The sequence below is a fragment of the Miniopterus schreibersii genome (assembly GCF_964146895.1).
Source record: "Miniopterus schreibersii genome assembly, chromosome: X".
Lineage (NCBI taxonomy): Eukaryota > Metazoa > Chordata > Mammalia > Chiroptera > Miniopteridae > Miniopterus > Miniopterus schreibersii.
In genome coordinates, this window is record NC_138104.1 from 45,258,908 (window position 1) to 45,274,484 (window position 15,577).

A 15,577-nucleotide genomic window follows, 5' to 3' on the forward strand; every position below is an offset into this window, starting at 1 on the left:
ATTCTTCATTTCCTATTGATTCTTATTCAATGTTTCAACCACTTTTTTCAGACTGGTGTATTTCTTATTAAGCTCCTTATTGTTCTTGTTAGGTTGCTTGTAGGTCTCACAAAATTGTTTGAGCACCTTTATAATCTGACAAACTGCCAGCCTCCATTTCATTTAATTCATTTTCTGCAAATCCCTCCTTTTCTGTCATTTGGCGGCTTTTTCTTTGTCTCCCCTTTTTAGAAGATCCATAGTCTGGGGTTCCAGTTGAGGTGGGTGGGGCTGTGGGAGATTTGTGTGTCCAGAGGTGATTGTTCACACCAAGACACAGCAGTGGATCAGATCTTCTGGTCTTGCCGGATTAGGCATACTGGGTCACTGTGGCAGGTCAGAGTGTCCATGTGCATCAGGTTGCAGCAAGTTTAGACTTTCAGGGGTAACAGATCAGGCTTACCTGGTTGGGGAGGCAGGTGTTTCTATCTGGGGGTGTTAAGTCACTGCTACCAGGCAGTTGTCAAGTTGTGGTGACATTTATCCAGGGGTGCTGTGTCAGGCTCAATGTGTCATGGTGGTGGTCTGTGCTTCTGGGAGCCTTGAGTCATGATGGCAGGGCTGGGAGCTCCTCTTCGAATAAGCAGGGTCCATTGTCCAAGGGTGCCTGGTCAGGTGTGGTGGGTTGGCGTGGCAGGTCTTGATACTCTGCTGCTGGGTGGGCTAAGCAGGGTGCTCCACTGTTGGAGGACCCTGAGCTGATGGAGTGTGTGTGATGGACTGCAACCTCTGCTCATGCTCACAGGGTGAGCAGTACTCCTTTACTTGTAAGGAGGGTCATGAGCACCCATGGGCTCCACTCATGGAGGGGGTGGGGCTGGCAGAGCTCCTTTCAGCACCTTGATTTTTTTTCACTTAAATTTATATTCAAGATCTTTCCATCTCAAAAGTAGATCATATGTTAGTACACAAAACAAGTCTCTACAAGTTCAAGAAGACTGAAATCATATCAGTCATCTTCTCGGGCATTTATACCATGGAATACTATGCAGCTGTAAAAAAAGTATCCCTTAACCTTTGGGACAGCATGGCAAGACCTGGAGTGTACTATGTTAAGTGAAATAAGCCACTCAGAGAAAAACAAATACCACATGATCATACTCACATGTGGAATCTAATGAACAAAATAAACCAATGAACAAAATAGATTCAGAGACACAGAAGCAAAAAACAGATTGATGACTCTCAGAGGGAATGCAGGGGTGGGTAGGGAGAGGTTAACTTAAGAATTTATATGCATATATGCATAACTCATGGATACAGGTAATAGTGTGGTGAAGGCATGGGGGAGGGGTGTAGGGTGGGGGATCAATGGCAGAAAAAAAATGGGACATTTGTAATACTTTCAACAATAAAGATAAATTAAAACTTTAAAAAAAATTAAAAATTGGATTTGATATAAATTCATTTCTGAGAGTAAATAGAAGTGAAGATTATAACAAAAAGACAGAAAACAAACTAGGTGAAGTGAACGAGGTTTTTATATATTTTTAGAAAATATATCTTTAATGATTTTAGAGCAAGGAAAGGAGGAGAGAGATAGAAACATAAATGATGAGAGAGTAATTGATCAGCTGCTTCCTGCACGTCCCCCACTGAGTATGAAGCCTGCAACCTGGGCATGTGTCCTGATCAGGAATTGAACCAAAATCTCCTGGATCATAGGTTGATGTTCAACTGCTGAGCCACGATGGCCAGGCAAGAGGTTTTCACATTTATATCTAACTATATCTGCATATATATCATTGCTACAGATTAAATATTTATGCTCCCCTAATTCAAATGTTAAAATCCTTTTTCTTTTTTAAACATATCTTTATTGATTTCAGAGAGAGGAAAGGAGAGGGAGAGAGAGAGATAGAAACATCAATGATGAGAGAGTCATTGATCGAGCCCACAACCCGGGCATATGCCCTGACCGGGAATCAAACCCCAATCGCCTGGATCCTAGGTTGAGGCTCAACCGCTGAGCCATGCCCAGCAGGGCATATGTTAAAATCTTAATGCCCAAAATGTTGGTCTTAGGTAGGGACTTTGGGAGGTGCTTTGAGAAGGTGCAGCCTTCAAGAATTAGATTAGTGTTTCTATAAAAGAATCTTCACAGAGGTAGCTCACTAGTCTTCTTCTACCATGAAGACAGAGTGAGAAATCCTGTGTATGAACCAGAAATTGGGCTCTCACCAGGCATAAAATCTCCTGGGACTTTGATCTTGTATTTCCCAATCTCCAGAATTGTGTGAAGTAAATTTCTATTTTTATAAGCTATCAAGTTTATAGTACATAAACAGTAATCTTTCATTTATCTATCTGTCTGTCTATCATCTATCTATCTATCATCTATCATCTATCATCATTAATTATCTTTCATTCCACACCCCTTTCCTGGTCTCAGGAAAGTATATGACAAGCATAATCATGGAAATATGTAAAATAATTTACAAATGTGTGTTATTATTCTAGGGACACTTTCAGTTTATCATTAAATAAATAATAAACTAAAGGGAAATTGTCTGAAGGCAAATTATTACATTGAGAACTGTGTATATGTATGTGGTAAGTGAGAGTTACTATATACCTAAAACTATTTCTTTTAAGAGTATGAAAGGTATGCTTACTTACTTCCATTCTATTTACTTTTTTGTTGTTGTTCATCCTCATCCTAGGATATATATTTTTTCCAATGATTTTTAGAGAGAATGGAAGAGAGGGAGGGAGAGAGAAAGAGAGAGAAAAAGAGAGAGAGTAATATGAAAGACACATTGATTGGTTGCCTCTTGTAAGCACCCTGACCTGGGCTGGGATCAAACCTGCAACCCAGGTACATGCCCTTGACCAGGAATTGAACATGTAATCTTTAGGTGTGAGGGCTCTATAACCACTGAACAACACTGGCCAGAGCTTTATTTACTCTTTTTAAGTGATAGCAAAGAAATTTAACACAATATAATAAGTGGATCCAACGGAAGATCACTACATTTTAACCTAAACTAAGAAACGGCTTCCAAAGTGAAGCTTCAGGACACAGGGTAAAATACTGCAGTATTTTGGTTTAGACATTTAATAAGTGAAGCACACATCTCCACAAAGCATCTCTATAAATTACATGCAAGAAAAAATCAGATCCTGGTACTCACAGAAGACTTGTTTTTATTTATTACAATCCCACAGAAGTAGAAATGCTCGTTTGAGAGTAGCTAGAGTTTACTGTGGTAAGGCCATTCTGTGAAAACAAGTGCTCCGCTGTCCTTTAAAGCAGCTTATGAATCCACTTTGCTTCAGGCTAAGGAATAAAGGGGGGGAAAAAGAAAAGAAAAAGTAAAATGTTACTTATCTATTAATTATAGAGTTTCTTGTGTGTTAAGAACCACGTCAAAACCCAGAACACCATAGGTGGAAGAGAATGTGGATATAAATATTAATTATTTCTTAAAAATACAGGTCCATGGACTCTACCCCAAACCTATGAAGTTAAATTCTGAGATGGAATTAACAGTGTGCATTTTCAGCAACTTTCCTGGGTGATTCTAAAATCCACTGAAAGATGAGAAGTACTGAATTCCAGCCCAACCACCAGTATTTGTGTAGGCAATCAAGTCCCAACAATGTTATATTATGAATCTAAGGTCTCACAACTATTTTAATATACTAGAAATTTTAAAATTGATAATGAACAAAAAACACAAAAATACATTAAAAATAACTGATAGTCACTCCAAATTACACCACACTAATACAAGTACTTTACATTTGCGTACTTCTCTCTACTCTTTCTCCACAAATATGCAGATTTTGCTTAGTCATAACATCATAGAATGAACTTTTCCCTTGAATTCTCAAGATTTCATAATTATAATTTCAATAAATACATACTATTTTGTTTTATGATTTACTAAACCATTCCCTTAATTTTATATGTTTAGTTTAATTTCAAATATTTCTCTTATAGACAGTTCTGTATCATCATTTTTATGCCTAGAGCTTGTTTTTCCTTCTGCTGAATTTTTTCACTACAATACATATCTAGTAATGAGATTACTGAGTAAAATAGTACTGTTCCAATTATGATCCTTCTTACATAGTCCCATGTAGGCCCAAAGGAAAGTTATGCCAGTTTTTCATTCTTGTTTTGCAGTCAGCAGTGATTAAATGTACCACTGACCCTGAAGCCTCAACAGCTCTACATAAGATCTATCTATCATCTGTCTCTCTATAATATATTATCTATCATCTATCTATCTATCTATCTATCTATCTATCTATCTATCTATCTATCTATCTATCATCTATCTATCTATCATCTATCTATCTATCTATCTATCTATCTATCTATCTATCTATCTATATCTATCTATCTATCATCTATCCATCTATCATCTATCTATCATCTATCTATCATCTATCTATCATCATTATCTATCTATCACCTATCTATCACCTATCTGTCTATCTATCATCATCTATTTATCATCAATGTCTTATCTTTATGCAATATATCTTACATACTTAATATATATAAAATTTATATATTTTGCATTTACACAATTTTTGTATATATATTTACTGCATTATTAAATGAAAAAGGACCTCATGGGTTTTATTTGATTACTAATACTACATAACATATTTTTTCATGATTTGTTTTTATATCTATTTAATCCTGCATAAATCATTTGTTCTTATTTCTTGACCATTTATTATAAAGATCTTTATTTTATTTTAATAAACATGTTTTATTATTAACACTAGACTCATGGTTCAATATTCTTTCTGACATTATGACTCTTAACAAATATTTGGATATCTGGAACAAACTGACAACTGTCAGAAGGGACAGGTTATTACAGAAGATCCTTAAAAGAGCACTTTTAAAGAAACAGGACAACTATATATACACGAAATCTTTTTTAACAAACATAAAGGTAATCACACACACACATACATACACACACATACACAAATCTGAGACACATAAATTACAAAAAGAGGAAACAGAGAAAAAAAATGATACAATATCACCTAACAAAAACAACAGACAGAAACACAAAAGAAAAGAATCAATTGAGGCACAGAGCTAACAGAAAACAAAAGACAAAATGGCTTTTGGAAATCTTCATATATTGAATAATAACCTCAAATGTAAATGGACTGAATTCACAGTAGAGAGGCATGGAGTAGCAGACTGAATGAAAAAATAAAACCCAGACATATGCTGTCTTCAGGAGAGACATCTAAGCTGAAAAGGGAAAGATAGACTCAAAATAAAAAGATGGAAAGTGATTCTCCAAGTAAATGGAATCTGCAGAAATGCAGATGCAGCCATTCTTATATCTGACAAAATAGATTTCAAGATAACAAAATACTAGCAAACCATATAAAGCAATTCATTAAAAAAGCAATTTATCACAAACAAATAGATTCATCCCAGGGGCACAAGGGTGGTTCAACATACACAAATCAATCAATGTAATACACTATATTAACAAAAAATGATAAAATAGTAAGAACTTATCAATAGATGCAGGGTAAACATTTGATAAGATACAACATCCATTTATGATTAAAACACTCAGTAAAATGGGTATAGAAGGAAAATACCTCAACATAATAAAGGCCATATATGACAAACTTTCAGCTAATATCATAATCAATGGTGAAAACTGAAAGCTTTTCCTCTAAGATCAGGAACAAGACAAGGATACCCACTCTTGCCACTCATTCAGCATAGAACTGGAAGCCCTAGCCAGAGCAACCAGGCAAGAGAAAGATATAAAAGGTACCCAAATTAAGAATGAAAAAAAATGCTAGATTTTTCCAGTTTACATGATTCTTTATATAGAAAACCTTAAAGACTCCACTGAAGAAACTATTAGAAACAATAAACAAATACAGTAAAGTTGCAGGTTACAAAATCAATGCACAAAAATTCACTGCATTCCTATATACTAAAAATGAAATTTCAGAAAAAGGAATGAAAAAGACAATTCTTTATGAATTTGCAACAAAAAGAATAAAACACATAAGAATAAACTTAACAACGGATGTGAAAGATTTATGTACTGAAAACTACAAAGCATTATTAAAAGAGTTGGAAAAAGACACAAAAAATGGAAAGATATTCCGTGTTCATGGATTGGAAGAATCAACATAGCTAAAATGTCCATATTACCCCACATGATATACAGATGTAGTGTAACCCTTATCAAAATCCCAATGGCATTAAAAAAAATAGACCAAAAGATCATCAGATTTGTATGGAACCACAAAATACCCCAAGTTGCTAAAACTTTCCTGAGAAAAAAGAACAAATTCAGAGGTAACACACTATCTGACTTCAAATTACACTACGGAGCAATGATAATCAAAACAGTGTGGTGTTGGCAGAAGAACACACACACACACAAACTATTGGAACAAAACTGAGAGCTCAGAAATAAATCCATATGTATATGGACAAATCATTTTTAAACGAAGGAGCAAAAAATACAATGGAGAAGGGAAGGTCTCTTCAAAAAATGGTGCTGAGAACATTGAAAGGCTACATGCAAAAGAATGAAACTAGATTACAGGTTTCCCCTATACAAAAATTAACTTGAAATGGATCAAAGACCTAAATATAAGATCTGAAACAATTTTTTACATAGAAAAAAACATAGGTACTAAACTTATGGATCTTGATCTTAGAGAAGATTTTATGAATTTGACCCCAAAGGCAAGGGAAGTAAAGGGAAAAATAAATAAATGATTCTATATCAACCTAAAAAGTTTCTGAACAGAAAAAAAAAATCACCAAAAAACCAAAAAGGCAACCAACCAAGTAGGAGAAGATATTTGCAAACAACCACTCTGACAAAGGGTGAATATCCAAAAATATATAAAGAACTCATGCAACTCAAAACCAACCAAACAAACAATGCAATTAATAAACAGGCAGAGGACCTGAACAAACATTTCTCCCAAGAAGACATACAAATGGCCAACAGATATATGAAAGATGCTCAGCTTCACTAGCTTAAGGAAATGCAAATAAAAACTACTATGATATACCACCTCACAGTTGTTAGAATGGCTGTTATAAACAAGACAAGTAACATCCAGTTTTAGAGAGGTTGTGGGATAAAAACTGGTACAGCCACTATGAAAAGCAATATGGAGATTTCTCAAAATTTGAGCAGAAAGTTACCATATAACCCAGCAATCCCTCTTCTAGATACCCACCTGAAAAATTTGAAAACATTTGCAAAGATATTTGCATCCCTATGTTCATCGCAGCATTATTCATGGTGGCTAAGACATCGAAACAACAAAAATATACTTTGCAAGATTATTGGATGAAGAATATGTGGTACAATAAAATGAAATGTTACTTAGCCATAAAAAAGATTAGATACTGCCATTTGCAACAACATGAATGGACCTTGAGAGTATTATGTTAAATAAGTCATTCAGAAAAAGCTATGAATAATATGATTTCACTCATATGTGGGATATAAAATTGAAACACATAGACACAGAAAATAGTATGGAATTATCAGAGGGAAGGGGGTAGGGAATAGTTAAGGGTAAAGGGGGCCAAAAACATGTTGACAAAAGATGACTTTGGGTTGTGGGCACACAATGCAATATACAGGTCATGTATCATAGAAATGTACACTTGAGACCTATAAAATCTTATTAACCAATGTGACCCCTGATAAATTTAATTAAAATATAATAAAAGAAGAATTAGAGAAAAGGGACAGGAAAGGAGAACTTAAGAGAAAAGTAAGATCACCAGGAAAAAAGTTACAAGTGTTTAAAGTTACAAAGGTAAATAATAAAGAAATAAAAACAAAGAAAAAAACATATTAGAAAAAGAGAAAGAAAATGATGGACATAAAATCTTCATTCATTATGGAAGAAAACCAATAGAAAATGTGTAAATCTAAGAAGTTACCAGAAAATTACATTATTTATAGATATGGAAGTAACCAAGAAATGAAATTGAAACAGCAGCACATTAATATGCACCTGTTTTTCACTGTCTGAATTATTAAATTATCCTAGTACTTTAATATGTCATCATCAAATACAGTGAGATGGTTTCAAATTAAAGCAACAGGAGCTTTTTAAAAAATAGAGCAAATTAGATAATGACAGTGTCAGAAAAAAATAACCTCTTCACTCATGCCAATATATTGTACATACATCTATAAAATCTTTTTTTAAAAACTCTAGAAATCAGTGATGCTTAAGAATTCCTCTATTCTTTCCTAAGAATTATTCCATGAGACAATAGTTTTCATTCAGTGTCATTATTAATTTTTGCATTATGGTAGTTTAACCAACCATGCCAGCTCATTAGGGGAATTTCATCCTTATTTCATCCCAAGTATGAGTAGATATATGTCCTATGTCTCTCATGAACAGTTAAAAAACACCAAACACTTCTTGGTTTCAATTTTGAGCTCATCTAGTTCAATTCTTCCTTTGGAAATGAAGAAAAATATCTTGAATAAGAAAGGCATATACTTGCCTTATTTTATCAAAAAGCAACATGTTTTCTTAGAAAAAAAGTATAAATTTAACAGGATCCCACAGTTCCAGAGTTTTCTTGTGTTTAAATTCAATTTGTTTTTAAGCTGATTTCACATAGAATAAGTACTTTGAGGTGCACTCTAGTATTATACAAACAACATTTATTTTCTTTGAATAGGAACAAAAAATTGTCTTGTAGCCTCTTTCTTTGGATTTTCTGGTTATTTGGTTTTACTTTTGTTTTTTTACTTTTAATTGTAAAAATTGACAAAATAAGCTATTTAATCAAATGCCTAGTATTGAGTATAATTTTACCTAAATTCTGGGTTCTCAATAAATGACAGTACCTCTTAGAAAATGAAATAAACTATCAATTGACTGATTTTGAGGAGAGAATAACAATTAAAATATTGCTTGGTTTATTTAGTGACATAACATTTTGTACTAAATTGGTTTCTTTTACTATATGCTTGGATAAAATTAAAATATGCATACATCATTATTTGATCAATATTAATAGTAGTGGAACTCCATGAAAATGCATAATACATACAATGCCAGATACTATCTGAAGCACTATACATGCTTCAATTTCCTATAAGGAAGGTTTTATCAATGTTTCATTTTATACTTGAGGAAATTAATGTTTAAATAAATAAGAAAATTCCCCAAAGATATCTGGATGTTAAGTGGTAGAGAAAAATTTAAATCAAAGCTGTCTGACTCCAAAACTTTAGATAGTAGCTACTTGATTGTACAACATACACGATGCTTCCTATTTTCAAACAAATTATTTAGTACTTTTAGAAGATATTATTGGATCACTTTTTTAACAGAGTTCAGTACAATAAAACCTTGATTATCACAATACTCGGAGCTGAGGAGCTGATAAGAGTTTATTTTTTATTAAGGACTAGTTTTTTAACCTCTGTTGAAAATTTCACCATGAGGAATATAATTTTCATCACTGTAGAAAACTAAGAATAAATGAAATAAATTATATGCATATAATTGGCTATATAAAATTTAAAAATTATTGCACAACGAAGTAAATCATGAAAAAGTCAATAAACACATGAGAGTTGAGGAAAATACAACAAAGAAGATAGACAAAGAATTAATATATATAATATGAAGATAATATTCATAAATTAACAAAAAATATACAAATAGCTCATGAGAAAATGAATAAAATATACAAAGATATAATTCTCAAGCAATCAAAACCAAGTGACCACAAAAATTCAAAAGATATTCAAAATCACTAGTAGTGAGGGGAATGCAAATTAAAGTCTGAGTGAAGTATCACTTTTCATCTATTCGAATAGCAAAAGGAAGAGATTTAACATCTATCGCTGACTGTGATGCATAGAAGTATGCATTATTTCATGGTCTTTAAATAAAACAGTAACATAACTTCACTTTCTCTCCTGTTCTCTGCACCACTCTCCCCACTCTGTGTGTGTGTGTGTGTGTACATGTTTAAAAGTTTAATATGGTAAAGTGAATCTTGGAGAAAAGTACGGAATAATACAAAGAATGTTTTTTTAAAAAAAATATGTGGGGTGAAGATAAGAGGTAGCAATGGATGAGTATAAAAATGAGGAGTGTTCTCTGTATGTATGAGTCTGTTTCTATTTTGTTTGTTATTAACTAATGTCATCCCAATAAATTTAATTTAAAAAAAGAAATGAGTGGAAAAACAAGCAAAAATCAAAAGTACTGAAGGAAAACTAATCTAAGATGTATAGTATCTTGTTATATAAAATTATGTGTCTTTTATCATGAAGGATTTGGCAATAAGAATAATAGCATTAATTATATATCTACTGACTTACAAGGATGAACAGGTTATAGTCAAGTGAAAAGGCAAATATAAAATACTGTCACTATGTCTCAATATGCATTTTAATTTTATTCAAAACAAATTATCTATGTATCTATCTACTTACATATCTTTGTATGTAAGATATTGTAAAAGAAAAATGGACACCAAGCTGTTAACATTGGTTACCTCAAATGGATGGAATTGTAGAGAAGTATGGAGTGAAGGAGTGGGCACAAAGATCTAAAGAATTTTACTTACATATTTTGTATTGTTTCAGTTGTTATAAAAATTGTATCATTTGTTAGTAAAAAATACATATAGAAGTTAATCATACAGACAGAAAATCAATAAGGAATCCTTTTCCTTAAATGACCATATAGACCTAACAAATATATACAGAAATTTTCATACAAAATAAACAAAATGCACATTACTCTCAAGTGCACATGGAACATTCTCCAAAACATGTTATGTGTTAGGTCATAAAACAAGTCTTAGTAAACTTAAAAAGATTAAACTCATATCAAGCATCCTTTCCAACCATAATGGGTGAAACTAGACATCAATTACAAGATAAAAACTGAGAAATTTAAAATTATGTTGAGATTAAACAATATGCTACTGAACAACCAATATGTCAAAGAAAGAATCAAAAGAAAAATTAAAACATCATTTGAAACAAATAAAAATAGAAGTACAACTTACCAAAGTTGTATTTGGGATGCAGTAAAAGCAGTTCTAAGAGATAAGTTTATAGCAATAAATGCCTGCCTCCAGAAACAAAGAAATCTCAAATAAAGAAACTAATTTTATTCAATAAAGAATTAGAAAAAGAGAAGGAATAAAGTTCAAAGTTAGTAGAAAAAGGAAATAATTATCAGAGCATAAATAAATGAAATAGAAACCCAAAGAAAATAGGAAGAATCAATAAAACGAAGTTGAAAAAAAGCCTGACAAATCTTTAGCTAGACTCATCAAGAAAATATAGGAAGGAATCAAACAAATAAAAATAAAAATAAAAGAGAAAATGTTGCAACTGATGCAGCAGAAAAACAAAGATGATAAGACTATTATTAACAATTATACACAAACAAATTGCACATCTTAGAAGTGGATAAATCTTAGAAACATACAATAAGATTGAATCATGAAGAAGTAGAAAGTCTGAACAAACTGATTACTAGTAAGTGAACTGAATCAGTAATCAAAAACCACCCAACAATCAAAAGTGCAGGAAAACAGTGTTGTCCCGTTTAATTCTAGCAAACAAACAAACAAAAAAATTAATACCAATCCTTTTCATATTCTTCCGAAATATAAAAGAAGAGAGAACACTTCCAAACTCATATCATGAGGCCAACATTCTCCTGATACCAAAACCAGAAAAGTACACCACAAGAAAAACAAATTGAAGGACAACATCCTTGATAAACCTAGATGCAAAAAATCCTCAATACAATATTACCAAACCTAATGCAACAATACAATAAAAGGACCAAACCCATATTGAGGTGGCACTTATTCAAGGGATGGTTCAACATCTGTAAATCAATCCATTAGATACACTACAGTAACAAAACGAAGGATAAAAATAATCTTAAATACAGAAAAGGGATTTGACAAAATTCAACATTTATTGATGACAAAATCTCTCAAAATAATGGGTATAAAAGGAATGTACCTTAACATAATAAAAGCCATATATCACAAACGCAGAGTTAAATTCATATTTAATGGTGAAAAGCTGAATGCTTTTTTTCTAAGATCAGAGAAAAAACAAAATGCTTACTTTCACCAATTTTATTTCATATAGAATTGGAAAATCTAGCCTGAGCAATTGAGCAAGAAATAGAAATAAGAGGAATCTAAATCAGAAAAGAAATAAAACTGTTCCTATTTGCAGATGACATATTATATAGAGAGAACCCTAAAGACTCCCCCCAAAATGGTTAGAACTAATGATCACATTCAGTAAAGTTGCAGGATACAAAATCAATATACAAAAATCTGTTGAATTTTTATACACTAAGAACAAATTAGCAAAAAGAAAAGTTAAGAAAACTTACAATTGCATAAAAAAGTAAAACACACAGGAACAAATTTAAACAAGGAGTTGAAAGACCTGTACACTAAAATCTATAACACTGATGAAAAAAAATGAAGACACAAATAAATGCAAGTGTATTTTATGCTCATAGATTAAAAGAATTAATATTGTTAAAGTCCATACTACCAAGGGAAAACAACAGATTCAATGCAATCTATATCAAAATGTCAATGGCACCTTTCACAGAAATGTAACTATCAAGATTAAAATTTATATAGAATCATAATAAACCCCAAACAGCCTAAGCAATCTTAATAAGAAAAAAGCTGGAAGCATACACTCCTTGATTTTAAATTACATTACAAAGCTACAATAATCTAAACAGTATAGTATCAGCATTAAAAACAGACATATAAATTAATGGAACAGAATAGAGAATCCAGGAATAAACCCATGTATGTATGTTCAATTAATATTTGACAAAGGAACCAAGAAAATACAAAGGGGAAAGGACAGTCTTTTCACTGAATGGTGTTGAGAAAACTGAACAACTACATGTTAACAAATGAAATCGGATCACCATCTTATACCACAGGCAAAAATTAACTCAAAATGGATCAAAGATTTGAAGATCTGAAACCATAACATTCTTAGAAGAAAACATAGGCTGTAAGCTTTTGCCTGGTAAGCTTCTGAGACATCATTGGTCTTGGCGGTGATTTTTTGGATTTAACACCAAAAGCAAAGGCAACACAAGCAAAAATAAAAATAAGTAAGTGTAACTATATCAAACTAAAAATCTTTCATACGGAAAAGTGAACCATTAACAAAATGAAAAAGCAACCTGCTATTTGGGAGAAAATATTTGCAAATCATATATAAGATAAGAGGTTTATATCTAAAATATATAAACAATCCTTACTGCTCAATATCAAAAACAAAAACAAACTCCAGCAAATCACAAGTTATCCAATTAAAATATGTGCAAATTATCTGAATAGACATTTTTTCAAAGAAGACATTCAGATGTTCACCAGGTAAATTACAAGGTGCTCAACATCCCTAATCATCAGGGAAATGTAAATCAAAACAATGAGATATCACCTAACACCTGTTAAAATTATTATTATCAAAAAGACTAAAAATAAAAAGTTCTGACAAGGATGTGGTGAAAAGGGAAGACTTGTGCATTGTTTGTGGGAATGTAAATTGGTATTCCCTTTATAAAACAGTATGGAGGTTCCTAAAAAATTTAATAAAACTAATATGATTCAGCAATTCTACTTCTGGTATTTATCTACAGAAAACAAAAACTAACTCAGAAAGATATATGTACCTTCGTGTCCATCAGCAAATCAATGGATAAAAAAATGCGGTATATATATATAGCAGAATAGAGTATTCAGCCATAAAAAGGAAATCTTAACATTTAGAGCAACATGTATGAAACTTGAGGGAATTATGCTAAATGTAATAAGTCATATAGATAAAGACAAATACTGTATAATCTAACTTACATGTGGGAAAACACAAACAAACACAAAGTTAATATATAAAGAGAACATATTGGTGCCTGTCAAATGTGAGGAAGTTGGGAGTGAGTGAAATGAGTGAAAGGGGTTAAAATGTACAAACTTCCATCTATAAAATAAATGTCATGAGACTATAATATGGTGACCATACTTAATAATACTGTTACATATTTTACAGTGCTAAGAGGGTATATATTAAAAATTTCATCACCAAATAAAGCATTTTGTAACTGTGTATGGTAATGGTTGTTAACTAAACTTATTGTGGTGATCATTTTTCAATATATATGAATATTGAATCACTATGTTGTACATTTGAAAGTAACATAATGTTATATGTCAATTATACCTAAATAAAAAAATAAAAAATTAGAATAAAAAACAAACACTCTAAACATAAAACTCTAGTTGTTTACCACAGTAAATAGAATATAAAGACTTTTTCATTTATTTTTGAGAAACATGGCAAGTTTCTACAAACATTATTTCAAATGTGCGTTATTTTAGTCCAGGAGTATAAATAGATCTGATTCTGAAACATGGCAATAGCCTTATTTATGTTCTGCTATGAGAATCAATAGGACTCTGGTGAGGGTGGGAGAGATAATTAGTATGGTTTCTTGAGGCCATATTGAAAGAAACCTAAGATGCATTAATATAGTCTGCTCATAAGTTCCCTCCACACAAATGAGGATATTTACGTATTCTTTTCAGACATCTACTTAGAATGTAAGTAGCATTTTTTGTGACTTCCCCTCTTTCCAAAATGCCTTGCTGTTTGTTCATTTTAGTCTGATATTGCTAGAGTAGAAATTATTGGAAAAATGGAAGTCAGAAAGTCTACTAGTGTGCTATGATCTGCAGCTATTTAGACAGACCAAGTTCTTAACCAGCCAAATGTTGCCCAGGTGTTTCTTTTGGAACTGTAGATACAGGAATGAAAAAACAGATAATTTTCACCACCTGGATGTAGCCTGAATCTTACTGGTGAATGTAATTAATAAAGAAATGAATAAACATATAATTTTAGATAAAGATACATTCTATAAAGAGAAATAAAATAGTATTTAGGGTTTGGAGAGTGAATGGAAAGTTGTTGCAGGAAGAGATAGCATAAGATATGGCAATCAGGGAAGGCTTCTCTAAGGAGATAACATATAAGCTTAAAAAGCAAAACAATGAGAAGGATTAGTAATGCAAAGATCTGGGGAGGAGAATTCCAAGCAGTGGAACAGCCTACGCAGTGGCTTGGGAAGAAAAGAATCTTGGCTTGTTTGAGAAACACAAAGAATGCCAGTTTAGCTAGATCATAAAATAAAAGGGAGAAAGTGGTACAGATGAGGGTGGAAAACAGGTAAAGCCTAGATGATATAGTCATTTAAAGCTTAGGAAAGAAGTTTGAGTTTTTTCCTGAATGTAATAGGAAACCACTATAATGTTTTAAGCAGTGAAGAGTAGGGATAGCAAGTCTAGTTAGTAACTCTTGCAGTATTCCAGGAAAAACAATATTCATTGGGACCGTGGAAGTAGTATTAGTGACTCAGATGGAGAAAAGTGAGGATAACTTTAGAAATAAGGTATATTAGTCTTACTGATTGCATATATGTGAGTGATAAG

General features: G+C 32.1%; 1 protein-coding gene across 1 annotated transcript in view; it reads right to left on the bottom strand.

Annotated features, from left to right (window-relative positions):
* Positions 1 to 3,286: 3,286 nt before the first annotated feature.
* CYLC1 (cylicin 1) overlaps positions 3,287 to 15,577 on the bottom strand; it is a gene marked incomplete at both ends in the record, with an annotated part of 29,778 nt that continues 17,487 nt past the window's right edge. Inside the window, one exon of the mRNA XM_081125368.1 lies at positions 3,287 to 3,319. Within this exon, the coding sequence (XP_080981494.1) occupies positions 3,287 to 3,319 (33 nt within the window). The remainder of the gene's footprint in view (positions 3,320 to 15,577) is intronic.